Source organism: Molossus molossus, unplaced genomic scaffold (assembly GCF_014108415.1).
Source record: "Molossus molossus isolate mMolMol1 unplaced genomic scaffold, mMolMol1.p scaffold_m16_p_7, whole genome shotgun sequence".
NCBI lineage: Eukaryota > Metazoa > Chordata > Mammalia > Chiroptera > Molossidae > Molossus > Molossus molossus.
The window spans coordinates 35,826,464-35,851,895 of NW_023425401.1; the positions used below are offsets into that span (position 1 = coordinate 35,826,464).

The following is a 25,432-nucleotide window of genomic DNA, read 5'->3' on the forward strand; positions in this document are numbered from 1 at the left end:
CAAGGTGTCAGTAAATATCCCTGTACATCCAACTCTATACACTGATGCTTTCATTTCTGTTGGATAAATTCCCCAATACAGTACAACTACTTGGCAAAGTGTATGTACATTTTACATTTAAATAGAGGCTGACAGGTTACTTTTCATTTTCCCACAAGCAATAAAAAAAAAAAAAAAAAAGTTTCTTTAATAGTATGCATCCTGGGATGTAAGAATGGTTCAACATATGCAAGTGAAGAATATACATCATATTAATGGAAAGATAAAAATCACATGATCATCTCAACCAATGCAGAAAAGGCATTTGAAAAAATTCAACATCCATTCATGATAACAATGCTCAATAAATTTGATATAGAAGGAAAGTACCTCAACACAATAAAGTCCATATGGGACAAACCCACAGCTAATATTATATTTAATGATGAAAGGCAGAAAGCTTTTCCTCTAAGATTAGGAACATGGCAAGGGTGACACTCTCACCACTCCTATATAACATAGTACTTACTGGAAGTCTGAGCCAGAGAAATCAGGCAAGACAATAAATAAATAAGTAAATAGATAAATGGCATCCAAAATGGAAAGAAGTAAAACTGTCTCTGTTTGTAGATGACAGAATTTCATATATAGAAAATCTTAAAGATTCTACCAAAAATGTTAGAAGTAATAAATTCAGTAAAGGTGCAGAACTCAAGATCAATCTATAAAAATCAGTTGCATTTCTAAATACTGACAACTTATCCAAGAAAGAAAGAAAACAATCCAATTTCCAATAGCAAAAGCAATAAAATACCTAGGGATAAATTTAACCATGGAGGTAAAAGATCTGTACACTGAAAATATTAAGACAGTGATAGACCTATCAGCCTATCAGCCCCCTCCCAGCACCAGACCCCAGGCCCGCACACCAGTTCCCCTCTTTCCCTCCTTCCATCCGTCTCTCCGAGAGAGAGAGAGAGAGAGAAAGAGAGAGAGAGAGAGAGAGAGAGAGAGAGAGAGATGAAAGTGATAAAAGAAACTGAAGAAGACACAAATAAATAGGAAGATACTCCATGCTCATAATTGAAAAAATTAATATTGGTAAAATTTTCATATTATCCAAAGTCATTTATAGATTTAATGCAAACCCCATCAAGATTCCAGTGGCTTTGTTTTTATTTTACAGAAATAGAAAAAACAATCCTAAAATTCATATGGAACCACAAGAGAACCTGAATAGTCAAAACAATCTTGAGAAAGAAGAACAAAGCTGGAGGTATTACACTTCCTGGTTTCAAACTATATTACAAAGCAATAGCAATCAAAACAGTATGGTACTGCCATAAAAACAGACACACAGACTAATGAAACAATAGAGAGCCCAGAAATAAATTCATGTGGATAAAGTCAACTAATATTTGACAAGGAGCCAAAATACTCAATGGATAAAAGATAGTCTCTTCAATAAATGGTGCTGGGGAAAACCAGATATTCATATACAAATAATAATAATAATAAAACTGGACACCATTTACAAAAACTAACTAAAAATAAAAGAACAAAAAACACTAAAAACTTAAAGGTAAGACCTGAAACCATAGGAAAAAAACAGGGGACCTTGGCAATGGTTTTATGGATATAATACACAAAGCACAAGCAACAAAAGCAAAAAAACAAGTGGGACTACAACAAACTAAAAGCTTCTGTAGAGAAAAAAAAATTCAACAAAATAAAAGACAACGTACAGAATGGGAGAAAATATTTGAAAACCCCGTATCTGATATGAAGTCAATCACAAAATATATATAAAAAACTCATATACCTCAATAGCAAAAACAAACAAACAAAACCCAATAATCCAATTTTTAAAATGGGCAAAGGACTTGCCTGAACAGACATTTTTTCCAAGAAATATATTCAAATTGCTAAGTACATGCAAAGGTGTTCAATATCACTAATCAACAGGGACATGTAAATCAAAACCATAATGAGGTATTATCTCACTCTCATTCAAATGATTATTATCAAGAAGACAAAACTAAGTGCTGCCCTGGCCAGTTTGGCTCAGTGGTTAGAGCATCGGCCTGTGGTCCAGAGAGACCCGGGTTCGGTTCTCGCTAAGGGCATGTACCTCGGTTGCGGTTTGTCCCCAGCCTCGGTTGGGGTTGTGCAGGAGGCAGCCACTTGATGTGTCCCTTTCACATCAATGTTTTTTTCTCTCTCTCTCTCTTCCTCTCTTTCTCTCTCACTCTATCTGAACAAAAATGGAAAAATGTCCGCAGGTGAGGATAAACAAAACAACAAAAAAGAACTAAGTGCTGACAAGGATCTGATACGTTCTTGGTGGGAATGTGAATTGGTACAGCCACTATGGAAAACAGTATTAAAGTTCCTCACAAAATTAAAACTAGAACTACCATATGACCCAACAATTTCACTTTTGGGTATATATCTGAAGGAAACAAAATCACTATCTTGAAGAGATTTTTGTACCCCTATGTTCAGTGCAACATTATTTATAATAGTCAAGATATGAAAACAACGTAAGTGTCCACTGGTGGATGAATGGATAAAGAAAATGTGGTGTACATATACAATAGAATATCATTCAGCCATAAAAGAGAAAATACTGCCATTTGCAACAACACAGATGGACTCAGGAGGGCATTCTATGGGGAGGGCAATATGCTAAGTAAAATCAGTCTGAGGAGAAAGATCAATACTGGGTGATCTCACTTGCATGTGAAATTTCAAAAAGCTCCAAACTAATAGCAGAAGCAGAGAGCACATCAGTGGTTACCTGGGGGGTGAGGCAGGTGAAAGTAGTCAAAGGATACAAACTTCCAGTTATAAGATAAATAAGTCCTGGGGATGTAATGTACAGCATGGTGACTATAGTTAAAAAGACTGCATGGTATATTTCCAAGTTGCTAAGAAAGTAGATTTTTTTAAAAGTTCTCACCACAGCTCTGGCTGGTTTGGCTCAGTGGTTAGAGTGTTGATCACAGACCAGAGTCTTGGATTTGATTCCAGTCAAAGGCACGTACCTTGGTTGCAGTTTGGTCCCTGGCCCTGGTAAGGGTCATGTGGGAGGCAACCGGTTGATTTCTCTCTCTCTCTCTCTCTCTTTTTTTCTCTTTCTCTCTCTCCCTCCCTCTCACTCTATCAAAGATAAATGGAAAAATATCCTCAGGTGAGGATTTTTTTAAAAAAGTTCTCACTACACCAAAAAATAAAAATAATTATATAAAGCAGTGGATGTGTTAACTAAATTTATCGTGATTCATTATTTTGTAATATACACATATATAAAATTACTATGTTGTGCACATTAAACTTATACAATGTTATATGGCAATTTTATCTCAATAAAGCTGGAAAAGAAAGACTGTTCTAACAAAGTAAAAGAAGGAGATGCAGAGTGGCCAATGTGAGAGAAACACTTTAGTTTGGGTGACGAGAGAGATGAAACACCAACAAAATAAAGTTCCTGTTAGAAATCTGGTTGGAATTTCATTAAGATATGTATTTATTATCCAGCACCCATTCTGATAAATATGCTCAGCAAAGTGGGAACAGAGGGATCATATCTCAACATACTCAGGGCCATATATGGAAAACCTACAGCCAACATCAAACTAAATGGGCAAAAACTAAAAGCATTTCCCTTAAGAAAAGGAACAAGACAGGGATGCTCACTTTCACTTCTCTTATTTAACACAGTACTGGATGTCTTAGCCACAGCAATTAGACAAGAATAAAAAATAAAAGGCATCTAATTGGAAAAGAGGAAGTGAAACTGTCATTATCTGTAGACGACATGATATTGTACATAGAAAACCCTAAAGATTCCATCAAAAATCTACTAGATTTAATAAATGAATTTGTCAAAGTAGCAGGATACAAAATTAACATTTGGAAATATATGGCATTCTTATACTCCAATAATGAACACTCAGAAAGGGAAACTAAAAAAAAAAAATCCTATTTACCATTGCAACGACAACAAAAAATAAGACACCTAGGAATATACTTAACCAAGGAGGTAAAAGACCTGTTCTCAGAAAACGATAGAACATTGAAAAAAGAAATAGAAGAAGATATAAAAAAGTAGAAACATATACCATGTTCATGGATTGAAAGAATCAACATCATTAAAATGTCTATATTACCCAAAGCAATCTACAGATTCAATGCAATCCCTATTAAAGTACCAATGGCATATTTCACAGATCTAGAATAAACTCTGCAAAACTTTATATGGAACCAAAAAAAACCACAAAAAACCCAAATAGCCACAGCAATCTTGAAAAAGAAGAACAAAATGGGCGGAATCACAATACCAGATATCAATTTATACTACAAAGCCATCATAATCAAAACAGCATGGTAACGGCACAAGAACAGGCATACAGATCAATGGAACAGAACAGAGAACCCAGAAATCAACATAAGACATTATGCTCAATTCGTATTTGACAAAGGAGGTAAGAGCATACAATGGAGAAAAGATAGTCTCTTTAATAAATAGTGTTGGCAAAATTGGACAGCTACATGCAAAAAAATGAAACTAAACTACCAACTTACACCACACACAAGAATAAACTCAAAATGGATAAAAGACTTAAATGTCACTCATGAAACCATAAAAATTCTACAAGAAAATGTAGGTAGAAAAATTTCAGACATATATGTAGGGGAATTTTCACTGATACATCACCTAGGACAAGAGAAACAAAGGAAAAATAAATAAATAAATAAATAAATGGGACTACATCAAACTAAAAAGTTTCTGCATGGCAAAAGAAACAAGCATCAAAATGAAAAGGGAACCCACTCTCTGGGAGAACATATTTGCCAACAATACATCGGATAATGGGTTAATATCCAAAATATATACAGTACTCATACAAGTCAACAAAAGGAAGACAATCCAATTAAAAAATGGGCAGAGGACCTAAACAGACACTTCTCCAAACAGGACATACAAATGGCCAGAAGACATATGAAAAATGCTCAACATCACTGGTCATCAGAGAGATACAAATTAAAACAACTATGAGCTAACACCTCATACCTGTCAGAATGGCTGCCATCAATAAATCCTCAAACAACAAGAGCTGGTGAGGATATGGAGAGAAGGGGACTCTAGTACACTGCTGGTGGGAATGCAGACTGGTGCAGCCATAAAACAATATGGTACTTCCTCAAAAAATTAAAAATAGAATTGCCATTTGACCCAGTGATTCCACTTCTAAGAATATATCCTAAAAATCCTGAAACACCAATCAGAAAGAATATATGTACCCCCATGTTCACAGCAGTGCTATTTACAATAGCTAAGACCTGGAAACAACCCAAGTGTCTATCAGTAGATGAGTGGATAAAAAAGCTGTGGTACATATACACAATGGAATACAATGCAGCTGTAAGAAAGAAAAATCTCTTACCCTTTGAGACAACATGGAGTGATCTGGAGAGTGTTATGCTGACTGAAAAAAGCCAGACAGAAAAAGACAACTACCACATGAGCTCACTTATTTATGGTTTGTCATGAACAAAATTAGCTGTCAATCAAAATAGATCCAGAGTCATGGAAGTGGGGAACAGACTGACAAACCTCAGAGGGGTGGGGGTGGGGCAGGGGAAAGATAAACCAGAGAACTTATATGCATATATACACAACCAGTGGACACAGACATCAGTTTGGGGAAAGAAGGAGGGGGTGGGAATGGGGAGGAGGAGTTCAATGAGGGGAAAAGGGGAGCACAGCTGTAATCCTTTCAACAATAAATAAAGAAAGAAAGAAATACTCCTCAAAAAATATATTTATCTTTAAAGGATAATATAAAATCTTTCCACATAACAATACGGTGTGTCTCTCCAATTCGACAGGATTAGTGTGTACATCTCCAGTAAAATTAAATGGTTTCTTTTTCACAGTGCTCTTGTTTCATTTTAAATAATTTACCACTCAACAGGCTTAAATGTGCTTAATATTTGTTGGTGTCTTTTGTCAGTGTTGTCTGCTTTTAACCATAAGCTTTTTGAAGGAGAGATTAAAATTTATTTGAATTGCTTTTGTTACAATATGTTTCATGTAGAAGAATACCATTAGATATGAACAACAAAAAGAATATTAAGAACATACTCAGTTTCCTATCTCTAAACTCAGAGTTGATTCTAAGGAATGACCAGAAATACTTGGGCAATGATTCATTCACTCAATTACTGTTTATTGAGCAACTTCTGTGAACCAGGTATACTTCATGGGGCTGAAGACACGGGAGGGAACCAAACAGGAAATATTGCCTGCATTCCAGTAGGGAATGTGCAAGGCTGGTGTGCGCCCGGAGGACAGGGTGGCTAGAGCAGACAGACAGACAGACCAGGAAAGACAAACGGAGGCTGAGACAGAGACAGGCAGAGCCTTTGTGGCCTTTAAATGTGATCTAAACTTTTTTTTTTTGGAAGGATCACTCTGGCTTCGTTTGAAGAATACACTACCATAGACAAGGTTAGAAGCAGGAAAACCAATAAAAGACCATTATGACTGTTCAGGAGAGAGCTGACATGACTTGGGCTATGGCAACAGAGTGAATGCAGTTGAGGATGGGTCGGTCTGCAACTTTTTAATAGGTAGAACCAGTAAAATGTATTGATAAACTAGACACGGGAAAGGAAGGATTTCAGATGACTAACAGAGCGCTTACTTTTTTTTCTCCAATTTCCATTTTCAAAGATTTATAATTACATATACAACTAAAATAGTCCCCTAAAATTGCATTCATTTTTCCGTGATGATTCTGACATTATTTAAAGTTCTCATGAAGTATCAGAGTCATCATCTGAGCAGCGGTAATTGTCAAAGTATTTAATAGCCTGCAAGGCAAGTCACTGACCACTAACACAGAAGGAGCCACTCTGCCGTATGACGTGCACGAGCTGAAGGTCAGGCCCGATGACAAATATCCACTGTTCTAAAGCTGTAGGCAAACGTGCTCACCAACAGTTATGTATTTATTTGTTTCAAAAGAACGTGTGATGTCTGAATTTTTGCTAGTAGACCGCATTATATGAGATGCAACATAATCCAGCCAGTCGGTGTAGAGCAGAAATTTAAAGGCATATTCTAGGTTTGAGGATTAACTGACAAAGAAGAAATGGGAAGAATAGTTCTTTTATAAAAGGTTTTTGTAAAAATTATTATTATCTAAAGTTGGTATTTAAAAAGCAAGATATATTTTTTAAATTAATTACATTAAAGTCTTTATAAAACGAATTTGATCTCCTTAACTTTGTACTACCCACAAAGCAATTTTAACAATTCTCTATGATTTGGGGAGGAACAAGAATTCCATTACAGATAAAATGAATACAATCTTACAAGTAAATTATTATTCTTAGCAATTAATGACTACACACAAATATTACTTCTAAGACGTGCTTCTGTTTAGAGCTCGACAGGAGGAGACGCTGTCAAAACAGAAATTTTTTTCAAACTACAATATGTCCATTTTAGCTGTGCATAAAAGAGCCAAAGCTGATAGCAAAACGAGCCATATGAAAGTAGAAAAAGTGAGAAAGAATAAAGTCTTCCTATGTTTACCTTCTAACACTTTATATAAACTCTTAATTCTTTTTGCAAGTTTCACCTGCCTGAGTGCCCGACACTGCCCTGGGCAATGGGCCCACGGAAATGAGGACGTCCCGGTTCAAGTGCAGAGGCTCAGAAAGGTAAATGGAGAACTGCAGACACGGGATGAAAAGTGCTGCGATGTGGATATGGACACAGTCCCCAGGGCCCAGAGGCACAGCCTCTACCTGCACCTATTTCCTTCCCCAGGGAAGACGAGATTTACACTCGGATATCTAAAACCAGGAGTAACACACAGGACCTGATGTCATGGAGAGCATCTTTCAGGCCTTAACTACTGAGGTCTACAACTTCACACGGAGCCATTTCTAACGTTTTCTGCAATAAGCATACATTACATTTGCACTGTATTTTTTAAATGACTGCCATCAGAAATAAAAGTCATGTTCCATTAGAATGAAAGCAACCTAATTAACCCTGTAATGTTTGAAAACAAAAAACAGGCTTACATTAGTGCCCCAAATTAATGACAGATTCGTTTAATAAAATATTCAACTGCCTATGAGTAAACATATCATGTTATTCAAGTATTTGCCTATGTGTGTTCTACACTGTTCTTCAGTTTAGCTTACTCTCTTACTTGGTACTTTAATGGTGGCTTTCTCTCTTCAATTATGCTTAAGCTAGAAGTTTAGAACGTTGCCATTTAAAGCATTGGCTAACTCAAAGCATGACTGAGGAGTGCAATTAATTTAAACCTGCAGGCTGATTTTTACCTTCTTTTATTGCAGGGACACTACAGAGGATGGTCACACACAGCGGGAGGCCAGGGAAGGAATCACTTGCTATGCCATGCGATGAGGATCGGGGACAGAAGGCTGGGAAGGTTTTCCCTCAAACTGCCAGCCAGCCGTTGCTTGCACATTGCAATTCATTGAAATTCCACAGGAAAACAACCGGAGAACAATGCTGTGGATTCTCAAGTCTCACAGCTGAAAAGACTGACACCTGAAATGGCCTGAGGCACTCTGAAAGCAGACATGAATACACAGGAGGGTAAAACCCAAATTGGAAATTACTCATCTGCTTATCAGTACGTACTGTGCGCAGGGCAGAAGAGTTATTTGGTTATTTTCCACGTTCCCTTTCTGCCAATGATTTTTGCACATTATAAGCCACTGCTGTGTTTTTAACTCAATAACAAGGAAACAAATAGTTAAGTCAACCAACAAATAAAAAACACAAGTATGTTCAAAGAACTTAAAAGGCTAAGTCAGGATTTGTAAACTAACATTTTTCTTTCTATCGTTTTGGACAGGGGATGGAAGGAAGCGAAGGAGGATTCGCAATAGAGACAAAAATCAAAAAAAGTTTCAAACTTTCCTGTATCTTTTGCAAATGGATATAATATCATCCAATGTAAATAATACCATGGAATAAATATGTCAATATAAAAACAAGTATGTCCAAAACGCCATAGGAAATATTGGATGTACTTCATAATTAACTCCTCTAAACCAATGATTTTCAACCGGTGTGCTGCAAGAATTTTTAAAACATGCATTATCTTACTATTTAGTCAGGGGAACTGACTTCTTTTCCCTAAATTAAAAAATGACAACAGTCAACACAACAATAGCCGTTCGGTGTGAATGAATCACAATTATGCCTTTTGGGGGCGGGGGCAGTCAGATTGGCAAAAAAAGGTAATATCTTTTTTGGTGTGCTGCGGAATTTTAGTAATTAGCTTACGTGCCATGAGATGAAAAGGTTGAAGACTGCTACTTTAAGCCAGATATTCAACTATTCACAATTAAACTCCTTAGAATTCGTTTGCATTTGAACAAATGCATTTAACTTTTCCTACTGAGCTTGTAGTAAAGATAGAAGCCAAGAGCTGTGGGCATCCTATTTATTACCTGGTTAAGGTGTGGAACCTGAAGCCTTTCTCAAGATCACTTCGGTAGAAGAAAAGGCTCCAGTCCTTTATAAGGGTGAACAATGAACACAGTCATGAATCACTCTGGTGACATTTCAGACAACCACCCGAGTTACTTGTTTATGCAACAGGTAATATCCCTCAGTCCTTCAGGATAGAAGGCAGAGTACTCAGTCATCCTCTTACTCATTCTGCAGATATCAATCGTGTGCCTGCGGCTTGCCAGGCACTGTTCTAGGCTCTGGGGACAGAGCAGTGACAGAACATACGCAGTCATAAGCAGCCTACAAGACATCGTGGGGACCAGTACTGAGGGGCCATTGTAGAAGAAAACTATATTTACAAGTGTTCACAAGACTTTACCTTTTTATATTTATTAGGAAAACCAGGCCAGCATTAGACATTTCAGCTGATACTCTGATAAAGATTCAAAAGAGCTGGACTGAAACCATGTGTGGTCCTTAGAACAAACGTAAAGCAGAATACATTTACAGTAGAAAAAGGTTTACCCCAAACAGAAGGCTAAGTTTGATCCAAAATCTGAGGATTTAGATACCTCAGCTCCAAAAAAATCATAGTGATTCAAAAAGGGCATTTTATAAATTGCACAATTGCAACTCAAAGCTTTAAAACACTTGAGATCCCCAAAATATATGATTGAGATATGACACAGCTCTGTTACCAGCGAGGCTTTGAGGGAACTACTAACGCTGAACAGAACTGCACTGCCCTGTGGCTGTCGCCCAGAGTGGCCTCCTCAGGTGCATGCAGCCATCTTCGGGCGGGACACTGTACACCTGCCCCGCTGCAGCGAGTCACCCCTCAGCTACCATGGGGTGCGCGTGGAAGTGAGTCCTCTTTGAGCAACTTTTAGAAACAGACATTCTGCTATATTCATTTGACTCTGACTTAGGACAGCATTCGGTTTGTCTAATATACATACACATGTGGGTTTGTGGGGGTATATTCCCAGGTGAGATCTTCTAACTACCCACACCTTTCTCAACCCAAAAGTTAGGAAACACTTCTCTTTCCAGAAGACAAGTTTAATTAGTTAGGCATCCATTAAAGGCTAAAGTATACTATTCAAAAATTAGAACAATTCTTTACAGCTCCCAGAGAAGAAAGCTTTTGTCTCACTCTCCGTGTGTACCCACCCACCCCTTCCATCCGAACCCTGCAAAGCAGGTAAGAGATGAGCAAAGGAACACTCAGAACCTTCTCAGGGAGTGTGAGCTGGACAGGACTCCAGCAATCGGGTAGTCTTACCATTTCATGTTACAAGAAAGTAAACTGAGGTTAGGAAGGTTGAGCTGCCTGAGGCCGTGAAGCAGGCTAGTGGCAGGGGGTGAACCAGGACTTCGCTCCCAGTCTACCGTTACCAAAGAGCTAGGACACATAGAAGCACAAACAAATCAAAGTTCCTTTAACCAGCAATAAAAAACTTACTTGCAACCAGATGAGATTCCGGAAAAGGCAAAACTCTGGAGACAGTAAGATCAGTGGTTGCTAGGGGCTAAGGGAGAGGGAGGAGTGAATAGGCAGAGCACAAAGGATTTTTAGGGCAGTAAAATTACTCTGTATGATACCATGATGACAGACACGTGTCATCACACATTTGACTAAAACCACTGAATGTATGCCACCAAGAGAGAGCCCTAATGCTAACTATGGACTCTGGGTTCTAATGATGTGTCAGCACAGGCTCATTAGTTCTAACAAATGTGCCGCTCTGGTTGGGGTGTGGATAATGGGGAGGCTGTTCATGTGTGGGGACACGGGTATATGGGAAATCTCTACCTTCTGCTCAGTTTCGCTCTGAACCTAAAACTTCCATTAAAAGTAAACTCTATTTTAAAAAATACAAACACATGCCCAGCCAGTGTGGCTCACTGGTTGAGCGTCGACCTATGCACCAAGAGGCTGCCGGTTTGATTCCCAGGCAGGACATGTGCCCAGGTTGTGGGTTTGATCCCCAGTGGGGGCATGCAGGAGGGGGCCAGTCGATGTTCTTCTCTCTCATTGATGTTTTTATCTCTCTCTCCCTCTCCCTTACTCTCTCTCAAATCAATAAAGAAAAATAAAAACAAACACCAACGACGTTCTCCTTACTCCCAACTCTTTCCATACGCTTCAGGTGTCTTACTGTTCTCAGTCTAGGACATGCCAGACAATGTCTTCCAAGTTCTAGCGACTTTAGACATATTACTTACAAAAAAAAAAAAAAAAAATCTTTCAGTGTCCCAGTTTCCCTATATTACATATAGCAGTACTTACCTTAAAGAGTTAGCTATGAATGTTCAATAAGAAAATGTATCTCCATCCCTTGCTCAACGGTTAGAGCATTGGTCCACGCACCCAAGGTTTGTGGGTTTGATTCCCCGTCAGGGCACATACCTAGGTTGCAGGTTCAATCCCTGGTAGGGGCACATGTAAGAAGCAACCAACTGATGTGTCTTTCTTACATGGACGTTTCTATCTCTCTCCCTCATCCCCACCCCCAGTCTAAAATTCAATGGGAAAAATATCCTCGGGTGAGGATTAATGAATGAAAGAAAGAAAGAAAGAAAGAAAGAAAGAAAGAAAGAAAGAAAGAAAGAAAGAGCATCTCCAGAGCTAATAAGCACGCTAACACATAATAAACATTCAGTACCTGTTAGCCATTATTACCACCACGACTGTTATCAGTGTGCTTGAAAAGCTGAGCACCTGGTACAGTTAGGTTATACATGTACAAGCAGACATACGGCATGTGAAAAGCAATATTACTCTAGGGAGGGTAAATGCTAAGCTACCCTAAATATCCATCTCGAGGCAACAGTTAAAGAAATAAATAAAAGTCACAGACACATGGATGCTCTTCTGACTCCTCATATGTAATTCCGTGATTCTGAAGCCCTGGTGGAGAGCAAGGGCTGGCGTTCTTGAGCGAGTGTCAACTGTCGCTTGTTATAGTTAAGTGATTATTAACTGGGCTCACAGAGCTGGCTCTGGAGGCCAAGGCATCTGTGTACATACCTACTTATGTCCTTTTAAAATAATCTCCATTGCAAACAGTATTGTCTGTTAGCTACAAAGGCATTCTGACAGCACTGCATCAAGGACACGTGTAAGAGAAGAGAATCTCATCAGATCTTACAACCAAGCTCATTATTAGTCAGCTTATCACCCCATTGGTGTGACTTGAATATTGGGGGTAAAATATTACTTGCATCTTAAATAACAGAAACCAAGATTTTTTTTCTTTCTATCTACTAGCAAAGAGTTATTATTCCATAGTCACACCTTCTTGTAGCAGAAGCCTAATGATAATGGCTTCAAGGGTTTTCAAATTAACATTTTAAACAGAAATGAATCGGATTCACTTATTTTAGTTAGGAGTAGCCCACAAGCCTACTAAGTTTGAAGACCTAGTGTGGGACATTAGTTTTTCAGCAAATTATTTCCTCTCTTACCTTTTCCCACTTTCACGAGTGGGGTATACTTCCTGCCCCACCGATACTTTATGTACGTGATGGAATATTCGTGGTACTGACTTTGGCGTATCTCAACTGCCAGCATCACTACTCTCACGCTTTGGGGCCATCAGTAAGTACAGTGAGAGTCCCTTGAACATCAGCACTGCGTCACGGGACAATCGAGATGGTCAACTACTCAGTGGCCATTGGGCAGGGGGAGTACGTAGCATGGATACGGCGGACAAAGGGATGTTTCGTGTCCTGGGCGGGACAGAGCGGGACAGAGCAAGAAGTCATCACACTTGAAATGTGCCTGTGGCGATGGGCCTGCCCCTGGTGCTCCAGTCTCTTGTCACAACAGATACATTATTTTGTATCTGCTATTTCCAGGAGATAAGTGTGGAAAGACCTGAACTGAACCTGCAGCTTGGAGGCGAGCCCTGTAGAACACAGACAAGATCAGCTGACCCAGCTCACCACACAGGCACGAGCAATGAACAGCGCTTACGGGTGTCCGGCACTAGCTCTGGAGGAACGTGTTTTGAGTTTATCACAGAGAATTGACTGTTACAGCTGGTTCTGGCCCAGGGCTACCCTGAACCATGCTGCAGGGCTTTCCTCAACCATCATCCATCTTTCTGTCTACCTGTCCCAATGAGGACCTCGTGAGAGTGAAAGCATTTAGCAAACAGTGAAAACTGGACAATGCTAAACGCATCACCAACCAGCACTTAAATTTGTTGCCATTATTCTGTGTTTCTAAGAATTTTCAAGTGCAAAAAAGTTACACAGATTTTCAGATTACAAACACCACATGCTTCTAATGTCCCAGAGACTGAAGAGAGAAAACCCTTCTCTCGTCCTCCCCTAGGCTTCCCACTTCGTCACAGTGCTGGGGAATCTCCGCTCAAGATGGTCAGCTGGACAAGGCTTTGAGCTGCTGGAGTTCCACTCCTTCTCTGGAGACAGTTTCCTACTCAATGTACTGTCGTCAGGACCCAACTTAAACACAGGAATCAAGTTTTCTTGCTATAGATCTAAACTTCCAATCCCCTTGTCTCCCTTCCCGAGATCTTGATTTTTATGTTTTTAGAAAGATGTTTAAAAGTTCGGGGTCAGGATATATGGAGGGCTTTTTACAATGCATCGGTTTCTAGCTTTACATTTGCAGGCATGCACTGTGAACCAAATAAACATAAAAACATGCAATTTAAAGAAAGCGATAAAAAATGTATGGTGGTTTATGGTAATGCCAATGGTATGTAACCACTTAAATGTTCTACTTTTAAGGAGATGACGATTCTTTCAGTACCTTTGAAAATTATTTGTGTATTCGTTTAATTCTAATCTCCACCCTTAGGCTAAAACTCAAATTCTTTTCTTAGATATGATATTAACTGAACCATACAAATTGGGCAGTATTCAAGGATGTTAATCCTCTTGAGGTGGAGGAGGATTACTGAAGAGAGACAGAGGTCTTTATTTAGTGATTGGCATACCGTATCAACTTTGGTGAGAGAAAGTTTGAAAACTATCGAACTGAATTTTACAAAATTCCAAGAGCAAGAATATGAAACCAGTCTATTTAGGATTTTGTTGTTGTTGTTAAGGCTGAAATTAGAACTTCACTTCTCCTTGAAAATTTAATCTTATTACATTTTCTCTGGCATTTTCTAGACACTCTGCTAGTCTCCATCATTACTGATGACCTCTAGTGAAAATAAGTGTGAAATGCTTCAAGCAGATACACAGCAAGTCAGTGCAGATAGTCTATGCTTTGCACTGAAATGGCTTTCCACAGTTCATAAAGATAATTCCACCCACAGGTCTGTCTTTTGGGGAGGAAATGAATTGTTACAGTAGCCCCCCTTACCCATAATTTCCAGGATCCCCAGCAAATGCCTGAAACTGCAGATAGTACCAAACCCTATCTACACCGATTATTCCTATACGTGCATACCTATCCACTTACAGGAAGCACTTTCCAGCTTCTCTTTAGCATATCTGAATTGCCATCGTCACTATCCTTATGTTTGGGGGCCGTTAGTAAGTAAAATAAGAGACACCTGTACCTACGCACTGCGTCGCAGGACAGCTGAGCTGATGAAACACTGACGGGCAGGGGATGCACAGCATGAACACCTGGGACCGAGGGACAATTCGTGTCCCTCGCAGGACAGAGCAGGAAGTGATCACACTATGCAGAACTGTGCACAATGGAAAACTTAACGAACTATTTATTTCTGGAATTTCCTAATTAGTATTTTCGAGCCTCAGTTGACCACGGGTAACTGAGACGCGGAGAACAAAACTGCGGACAAGGAGGGCTGCTGTGTTTTACATTGTTGAGTGATTATCAAGATTGCTGGCTATTTCTTATTTTCATGTTATAGCACTAGCCAATCGGTGACTAATGTCATATTAACCTTGGTCAGCTATGGCCCTACGGGAACAAACTGTCCTTCTGTCTTTGATTACTGCTACCTGGTGCGAGAACAACTTCTGCCAGCCAGGCCTGGCCACCATGGACCCTCCTCCACCCAGAGCTGCAGGCAGGAACTACTCTTCCAGAGCGATGGGCCCCTTTCCATCGCCTCAATGGGTCCGCGACATTTTGCAGCAAGTAGGTCCTTTTGAAAACCTCAAACACCAATCTACTTCTCTGCTCCACAGCCTCCGGTGAATTTTCTCACACGTCAGATGAAATCCTCACTCCTGCCTCAGCCTTTCAGGACCAGCTGCTCTGCCCTCTCTGCTCTCCCCATGGTCCCTCTTCTCCAGCTACACCCCCGCGCAATCTGTCCCCTCACGGTCCCCTCCGGCACAGGGGCTCCACTGCTCTGTGCACGCCTGGCCCTTCGGCACCCGCAGTGCGGCCGGACCGGCCAGCCCAGGCGGCGGAGTTCCCGCTGCAGCCCCAGGACCTCCCAGCAGGGTGCCGCCACCAGAAAGTTCGCCAGTAATGACAGTCTGCCCTTCCCGTCATGTTTATTTTTTTACTTCCTCTGCTCTATAAAGTTCACTTATTTCATAAATTTGCTAATTAACTGGCTTTTTCACCATGTGGCCAGAGTGGCATCTCTTAGTGGGCTGAAGGACACGGTGGCTGGGGGTGGGTGGAGAGAGCTCAGAATGTTCTAAGCTTTGGGTCAAGCAGACCCACTGCGTGTTCAGCAATAAAATCTGAGATGAGTCATGTGCATAATAATTTTTGAAGTCCATCTTATAACCCTCATGCAGTTACACCCTTGTACATTCAGATGCAACCCGTGCTCATCCCAGTTGCTATCAATCAATATAAAAGAAGGCATGAAAAATAAAATAAAATTTAAAAAGACATAAAAAAGGCTCTTGAGGTAAAGCTAAAGGAGAAGTGGGGAGGGAGCATGGACAGAGGGCTGTAGCAACGGGACCCGTTAGGACTTTGGAGTTACGGGCCCTTACCAGCGCGAAGGCACTGTTACGTCACTTACACAGCTCGCTCAGATCTTAAAAACAGAGTGCAAGGAAATAAAACGTAATGAAGAGAAGGCAAACATAGATGGTCTCGTTTGCTTTCCATAGGAATTCTGTGAGCTGGATGAGGCAGATGTGATTCTTCTAGAAGAAACTGTCTCTGCACAGCCCCGGTGGCCCCTGACTACAGGTGTGGTCTGCGCAGGGCAACAAGCGTCATGGCAATGAAGACACCCTGTTCTCATCCTTCCTGCACGGAATACCCCCATGATCCCGGCTGCTTCCGCAGCTTTGCCTCACTCTCTTGAAGACGAGGGGAAGCCCAGAGGGTGGGCGGAGGCGCAGGGGTCACACCTCCGCAGGTCTGCAGATACGCAGCTGGGCAGTTCCCACAGCAGGCACAGAGGACTGCCCATCTGAAACCACGTCCACACAGGGCGTTCTGGAGTCCACAAGCCTTCGGAAGCCCGGGCTTAAAGGGCGTAAGAGGGGGCAGGTGACGAGTGGGTTTGGTGTCAAGATGCCACAGGCGGGGCTGAGAAGAGCCTGGCCATTCTCCCTTGTTCATCTCTGTCGGCAGTCAGGGAAGCAGCATCGCTCAGCGGTGTGTCTCAGTGGTTGCGCGTTGACCCATGCACCAGAAGGTCACTGGTTTGATCCCGGCCAGGGCACACGCCCAGGTTATGGGCCCGATCCCCACTGTGGGACATGCAGGAGGCAGCCGATCAATGTTCTCTCTCATTCATGTTTCTACCTCTCCCTTCCTCTCTCTCTCAAATCAATAAAAAAAAATTTTTTTTTTAAAAAGAGAGGCACAGTATCAGTGACAGTTGCAGGCTGGGGACTGGAAGACCTGGCTTTGGTTTTTGACTCCGGTACATACTGGAAATGTGGCCTTGGGCAAACCCACAATCTCTCTGAGCCCCGTTCCCTAGTTCCCTTGTCTGTAAAATGTGATAAAGGTATTAGGACAGTAACATTATAATGACTCAGAATTATTTTAACTACCAGTTCAGATACTATATTAAGTCGCTTGGTAAATAATAAAATACATCATAAAATGTAAGCCGATATCACCATAGTATTCTACTTCTGGAATAATTTACATCTTCCCTCTGGAATTAAGAAGTCTAGATCTGCTTAGCTCAGGGGCCTCTGTCAGACCTGTGAATAGCAGGACGTGAGAAGTTTTTCACCTCATTACAAAGCCTTAGTACAACTAAGCCCATATTTAAGTGCTGCCTTCGAGGTCAGTGTGTCTGTGGGCTTAGTTTTGGGTACAGACTATTTAAAATACTGCCATTCTGCATTTTGCCTCCACTGGAAAATTCTTCTCTTTTCCTCTTCATTCACTGTAAGAAATTCTTCATCAAACTTTCCTTAACCAAACAGCCTCTTATATTAGGTAACTCTCTCTTAGGAATAATATAATCACTTAAAAAAAAACACTCTATTCTCTTGCTTGATTTGGGAAAATAGAACTATTTTAGTCTAAATTTCATGATTTTTTTTTTTTTTTTTTTTAGAGAGAGAGAGGAAGGAAGAAAGAAAGAAACATCAATGTGAGAGAGATACATCAATCGGCTGCCTCCTGCCCACCCCCTACTGGGGATCAAGCCCACAACCTGGGCATGTGCCCTGACTGGGAATCGAACCGGGACCTCTTCAGTCTATGGGACGACACTCAATCCACTGAGCTATACTGGCTGGGCTAAATTTCATGACTTTTAATTGCTTCTGGTCTAGGAGCATTTTTCCCCCTGAATCTTTCAGTGTCTTTCTTTTTTACACTCCTGGATAATAATTTGTCATAAAATAGCTGTTAATTTGTCAGAAGTATTTAAGAAATGATTACAAGTATCAGACATGGAATCTACATGTTATTTCGGGGCCAAACTATTTTATTATTATTATTATTTTTTATTTTTATTTTTATTTTTTTTATCCTCACCCGAGGACATTCCTTCATTTTTTTGTTCAGATAGAGCGGGAGAGAGAGAGAGAGAGAGGGAGAGAGAGAGAAACATCGACGTGAAAGGGACACATTGAGTGGCTGCCACCTGCACAACCCAACCAGGGCCGGGGAAAAACTGCAACTGAGGTACGTGCCCTTAGCGGGAACCGAACCCGGGTCTCTCTGGACCACAGGCTGATGCTCCAACCGCTGAGCCAAACCTGCCAGGGCCAAACTATTTTATATACAAAGTGATATTTGTGGTTTGATGCATTTTACTAAATACAGAGATCAGATTCTCTCTATTTTTCTGAGATGTTCTTTATAAACTAGTTGTCAACAGAGTACAACCTAGGGAATATAGTCAATAACACTGTAATAACTATGTATGGTGCCAGATGGGTACTGGAACTATCAAGGGGAGCACCTTGTGAAGTATACAAATGTCTAACCACTATGCTGTACACCTGAAACCAATAAAAAATAATATTAGCCCTGGCCAGTTTAGCTCAGCTGTTAAGAGCATCAGGCTATGGACCAAAGAGTCGTGGGTTCGATTCCAGTCAAGGGCATGTAACTCAGTTGGGGTTTGGTCCCTGGCCCTGGTCAGGGTCATGTTGGAGGCAGCCAATTGATGTCTCTCTCTCTCACATTTGTTTCTCTCTCTCTCTCTCCCTCCCACTCTATCTGAAGATAAATGGAGAAATATCCCCAGGTGAGGATTTAAAACAATAATAATGATAATAATATTAAATGTAAACAGTAACTGAAAAATAAAATTTTTAATTCTTTCCAAACAACAACAAAAAAAGAGGTTGAATTAAAAAACAATGTTCACTCGAGGGAGGTCAGTGAGAAACCACAATACAGATCCAGTAGCGGGATCTTCCCCAGCGTACACAGGGAAAAAGAACACTGGCCAGACACCCAGGGAGAGCCGGTCTGCTTCCCCTCGCCACTAACTCCGGGAAGTCCCTTCACACGGCTGACCTCGGGCTCTCACCTTGCCACGGCGTGGCGGACTGGATGGCGGGAGAGATGGCCCTGGAGCTCCTTCCAGCTCCAGTGTTCAGCCCAAACACCCGCACTCCAGTCCCGCAGCCGGGGCTTCCCTGACAGCAGGAAATCCCAGTCTTCTCACAGTTCTCAATCCCTGACTCCACCAGCGGGGAAGCCGAAATGTCCACCTACGCTCCACCCTGATCTGGGGTTACCGCAGTTCTGCAGAGGCCAAACTGCCCCTCAGATGTGCGTGAAAGATGAGTTCTGAGAAAACTCAGTGCTAAGTCTGTCTTACAACACTGATGTCAAGCACTGCTTCCCCAGAGGCGCCGGCACGCTGCCTGTCCTGTGATGCACACAGGGACGACTCTTACCGTCCCAGAAGGCAACTGAGGTACAAAGCATAATGGAAAAGCATCCCGTTAATGAGTAACTGTGACACAGTGACCGGAAAAACGTCTAAATTTTACAATGGACTCTCTTGTTGGAGAGTGGGACTTGGACTGTAATGAGTCTGATCATAGGGACATAGTTACTGAAGTGTTAAAAATACCAGTGTAACCTCTCTCCTCAGAGGCTGGCCCACAGCAAGCGGCCTGAACACAGTGACAGAAGGAGACTCTTTGGCACGGTGTGGGGGGAGAGGAAAGAGAAGAAGGGGGGGGGGGAGAGGTGGAGACATCCAACTTTTTTTTTAATCCTAATCCAAGGATATTTTTCTATTTATCCTCAGATAGAGTGGGACAGAGAGAGAGGGAGAGGAAGGGAGAGAGAGAGAAACATCGATGTGAGAGGGATACATCAACTGGTTGCCTCTTCTATGACCCGAACAGGGCCAGGGACGAACCACAACCAAGGTACGTGCCCTTGGCTGGAATTGAACCCGAGACTCATTGGTCCACTGGCTGATGCACTACCGCTGACCCAAACTGGCCAGGGCAGACACCCTATTTTTGAACCATGAACCACAGAACACTGAGGGTGAAGGAAAAGAAATGAGAAGGCAATCAGGTTTAAAGGATGAACAGACCCACATTCCATTTCTTTTCAGAGAAATTTAGCCCAGCCAGTGTGGCTCAGTGGATTGAGCATCATCCCATGGACTGAGAGGTCCCAGTTCAATTCCAGGTCAGGGCACATACCTGGGTTTCAGGCTCGAGCCCCAGTAAGGGGCATGCTGGAGGCAGCCAATTGATGTTTCCCTCTCACATTGATGTTTCTATCCCTCCTTCCCTTCCTCTCTCTCTGAAAAAACAAAAAATCAATAATATATATATTTTATATATATATAATATATATATGTTTTATATATATAAAAGAAGGAGAAAATCCATCTAAATTGTTAAGTTGCTATAGTCTTTTAGAAGTTAGTTAAAATTTTTAGTAAAAGTACAAAGAGTCCTTGGGGCACTAAAGAAGATAAAAGAATTCTCAGTACATACTCTACACTTTCAGAAAAAAAATATTAAAAATAAAAATAGTTTCCCAACTCAGTCATTTTTGGGGATTGCTAATTTATTCTTGATGGTCCCTCAAAAGAGGGAAAGAGGAGAAAAAGAATATACTTGGCTCCCACAACAAAAATTATTCACAGTTCTTTTCCTTCATAAAATAATGAACTATTAGATCTTCCTTTCAGTAATTTTATGGTAGGTCTGCAATTTATAATGCATATTTTGTAACCAAGGGAAAACAACAACAACAAGAGAATCATTTTACAATAATTCATTCCATGGATTTTTATTAAATTTCCAATCCCAAACCTTTCATCTCTCCTATAAAAGTAAAATAGACCAAGTTTGATATTCTTCTGTTTAGTCTAATCATTAAAATCGAAAGTTTCTTGACTGCCACCTACTGGTAAGAAAAGAAGTGACAGTTTATTTCTATAAATTCTGCATTTTCCTCTTAAGATTTTCCGGTTTAGGTGATAAAATATTTTACATAAAAAAAAGACTGCATGCTGTAAAATAGGATATTCAGAACCCTTCATATGTCTAAATGCAAATTAACTGACCATAAATTGCTAGTTTTTAAAAAAGAAATCAAAATGTGATGTTTTCCTCTTTTCAATTTAATACTTTTCCTAGTATTATTACAAGAAGTCACACACATTGTTGTACCTCGATTTAAATTTTGTTTTTAGATACATGGATGCTAGTCTAACAGATAATGAAATGAAACCTTACTTCGAAGATTAGCCTGTCAAATCAAATGAATTACATCTTCCATGATGAAACCCTTTCATGAAGGATATCCTTTATTCTATCTTTACAGACCAATAAAATGTGAAAATAAGAGGACAACTCCACTAATAGGGAGAATACACAATAGCAAAAGTAACCAGAACTTTTCAAGGTGATATATTAGCTTGAGGGGGAACATTTATATCTTCACCCTTTGCATATAGGAAGCATTTAGTCATTTGTAATGAATGAAACATACCTGGCTTAAAATGTGGTAAAGAATGAACTCCAGGCCAAGTGTCCTCATTTGGCGTTCCAAGAACCTAGTGGAGAGCAGGAAATTGTGGAAACAGACTTATTATTTCCAAAGCACTCAAAATTCTCCAGTGTAGAAAACAGTAACTGCATATGATGAAACTCTGGAATTTTTTTTTTTTCCCTTTCCATTATCGTGTGCCAGGAATTTCATTTCAGCAAAAAACAAACCCAGCTCAAGAGCCACCCAAGATGAATGTCTGTGTTTTAACAAATGCGGCGGAATGAGGTAAGACAAGTTAAATCGGCTGCATTTTATCAACTCCAAACTTAATAAGTAGGTTTAGGACTCAAATGATAAGCTCTCATCTTCATGGAGCGGAGTAGAGGATGGCATGCTCCTCGTGATTCTTTCATGAGCTTCCGTCTGTCACTCCGGCATCCGATGTCTCATCATCAAACAGGTCTAAGAGTTCTGTCGTTTCCCATCCTTCCTCCTCGGTCTGAGCATCGTCAGGTTTCAAAGCAGCAGGACTGACAGCCCGGAGGCTTGCATTCTCTACTGGCCATATGCTCATTACCGTCAACATCTTTAATTATGTGATTTATCGGCTCCTCGTCCCAAAATACTGTTCTCCCCAGACGTCTTCCTTTCTTTACCCACACGTCTGTCTACCTTCTTTCCCCGAGCGCTTTTCTATCACCACACTGTTTGATCTGGTTAAAGGAATTAAAGGGCAAGTCCAGCTCCCACATTAACTGGGCACGCTCCGTTTGAATTTCCAACCCCACCACGTATGGCTATTATACTCAGTGATCACGGTCAATCACCAGCTGAGAACAGTGGAGTGACGGGTTCAGAGCCCACACTGTGGAGACAGACTCCTTGTTACCCCTATTTACTTACACTAGTTATGGGACCTTGTGCAAGAAATAACCTCACTGAGCTTCCATTTTTTCATCTGTAAACTGGAGGTGATAACAGCACCTAACTGGCATGCAGCAGGCACTGTAGGTCCCTATCAGACAGTATTCAAAGCCCCCACAGACAACGCGGTCAGTGAGGAAGGGCTGGCCATGTGGCAGAACCTAGTCCGCTGTTTCCAGTGACCCCATGCTCTAACACCAACTAGCATGAACCAAGATGAAGGGTCAAAGAGGTTGGAAAGGGCAACAGATAAAGCCAGAGGCTGGAGAAACAGGAGGAATGGCAGGTTGCATGGGAAGCAATGAGGCATTTTCACTTCCTCTCCGGGGGTCAGCAGGTACTTCTAGGCAACGAGGAAGTGCAGAGCTCTGATTACTGATGCGTTTATTCACAGGGGACAGGGCTGTCCAGTCAGAGGGTGGCACACATACAGTGAGCACTTCACACTGCTTCCCACTCTGGTGAATCAGGGTTACATACACATATTGTGTTCCTCACTGAAACACTGAATCTAGGTTCTGGAGAGCTGATAATACTTTTTTTTTTTTCTTTTAAAACTATAATTGGCACTCGGCTGGTGTTGCTCAGTGGTTGAGTGTCGACCCATGCACCAAGGGGTCGCTGGTTTGATTCCCAGTCAGGACACATGCCCAGGTTGTAGGCCCGATCCTCAGTGGGGGGGCGTGCAGGAGGCGGCCAATTGATGTTCTCTCTCATCGATGTTTTTCTCTCTCTCTCCCTCTCCATTAACATCAATAAAGAAAAAAAAATGTAATTGGCTAATTTTGCAAGTGCTAATTAATCCTAACAGTAATAGGTAGATCTACACAAACAAGGTCATATTAATGATGGGTTGGGTGGGAGTGGGGATGAAAACAGGTGAGGGCTGGAAGAGTAGCAAGACCAGGAAAGAGACAAAACCACTGTGTCTGACATGAACAAGGGCAATACCAGTATCTCTGTAAAAGGCACCCCCTCCCTTTCTTTTCGCCAATTCTGACCACGATTTCAAGAGAGGGAGACAATCAGCGTGCAGTCAGCTCACTGGGAAGCTCCACTTGGAGCTCACACTGAGTTCGGGCGAAGGACAAAGGGGGGTTCAACGGTATTAAAACTTTAGCAACTGAAGAGAGGACCTTTCAGTTCAAATTCACGACTTGATCACAGCTAATCCATCACGTATGAAATAGACCCTCCGAAGGTTTGATAAACAGTGAAAAGTCCAGCCAGGACCCGAATCCCGTCCTCTCACTCCTAACAAAGGTATCATTGCTACCCTGACTGTACCCGTTTCCATGACGTTTGCATTAGCAAAACTTTCTCATCGGCACAGTCCTCATCCAGACCCAGTGTCTGTTTCAAAGTGATGATCAAAATACTATGGCCATCTCATAAAACTTGCTTGCAAAGAGAAAACAGGTGACTTTTTCATGAGTTGTGACAGCTGTGATTGATGAGACTGCAGATCTTAAATTCTTCTGCCTACAACTCCTGGGCCATGGGCACAGGAAACACAAACTGGGCAGCTAGTGGGCAAAGAAGAAGGAGGACTAAAAGTCAACCTTGCTTCTTATTAAGGCCTTTTTGGGAAGGACAATCTGGATGAGATGCAAGGCTGGAGATGACGGGGTGCTTGTGCCCTAGGGAAAGTGGGTGTGTGCTGTCTCATGTCAGAGTTTCACGTATATGAATCAACCAAGAAATTTCACTACCGAGATGCTTCTAAGTTAGAAACAACAAGAGGTATTCTCTAAAAGCCAAAAACAATCTCTTGCAAATAAAAACAGTTTAAAAAAAAATGCCATCTGCTGTGCCATCAACATTTAAAACGTGGTTTCCACATCTGTACATAAGCATATCGGGCCCATTTGAAACTTAAAATAACATGCTTTGAGATGCTTAAAGACTCTTCTACACATCCATGAAAGCAGCTTCACCTGAAGCCTGTGCGGTGGCTTGCACATCTCCCTGTTCCTTTACTGGTTCATCTCTGCTGGGCCAACATTTACTGTGTTTGTCACAGAAGACAGAGGGCTGAGGCCGGGCAGCACGAGCTGCCTTCGGCCTAAGTGCCGTCTCAGAGGGAGGGGGAGGGGAGAGCCCCCCGCAGGACTGCTCCAGTCTGCCCGAGGGCGGGGAGAACGGCTACACTGGAGGATCTGGTCGCAGGAGAAGGGACAGTGACTAATGGTTGGCCACGTAAAGAAAGGGTGGGAATGACAGGAATGCATTACGGTTAAAAGGAAAGGCTTATGTCAATATACTTTCTCCAAATCCCATGTTGCTCAGGCCCCTACACCTTCCCACTGGCTTCTCTTCCAAATGCCCCATGCCTAACGGGTCGGGTTAACGCCTATCTCTGACTCTAGCTTCAGCTCACGGCTCACTTTTTCCTGAAAGACTTTCTGGATTCTCTGGTCCAAGTTGCAGGTGGTGGTCTTTGTGATCACGGGGGGCTTTTTGCAGACTTTTATAGGACCTACCTACTGCCTCCTGATGCTAGAACACTTGTCTGTCTTTGCATTGGACCGTGGACTGCAGAGTGGAGGCCACAATGCTTGTTTTTGGATCCCTAGTGCCCATCATGTTCCATGCACTCAGTAAATATCCACTAAATGAATGAATGCATGAATGATGTCTACCAGTTGAAGTTTGATGTGACTGAACTGTTGACCGGG

The 25,432-nt window shown here is 41.4% G+C and overlaps 1 protein-coding gene across 6 annotated transcripts in view; it reads right to left on the minus strand.

Annotated features, from left to right (window-relative positions):
- CDK14 (cyclin dependent kinase 14) overlaps positions 1-25,432 on the minus strand; it is a 595,016-nt gene that overhangs the window by 137,908 nt on the left and 431,676 nt on the right. For all 6 annotated transcript variants that reach the window (XM_036246264.1, XM_036246270.1, XM_036246267.1 and 3 more), the window contains one exon: positions 21,831-21,894. In XM_036246264.1, the coding sequence (XP_036102157.1) occupies positions 21,831-21,894 (64 nt within the window). The remainder of the gene's footprint in view (positions 1-21,830; positions 21,895-25,432) is intronic.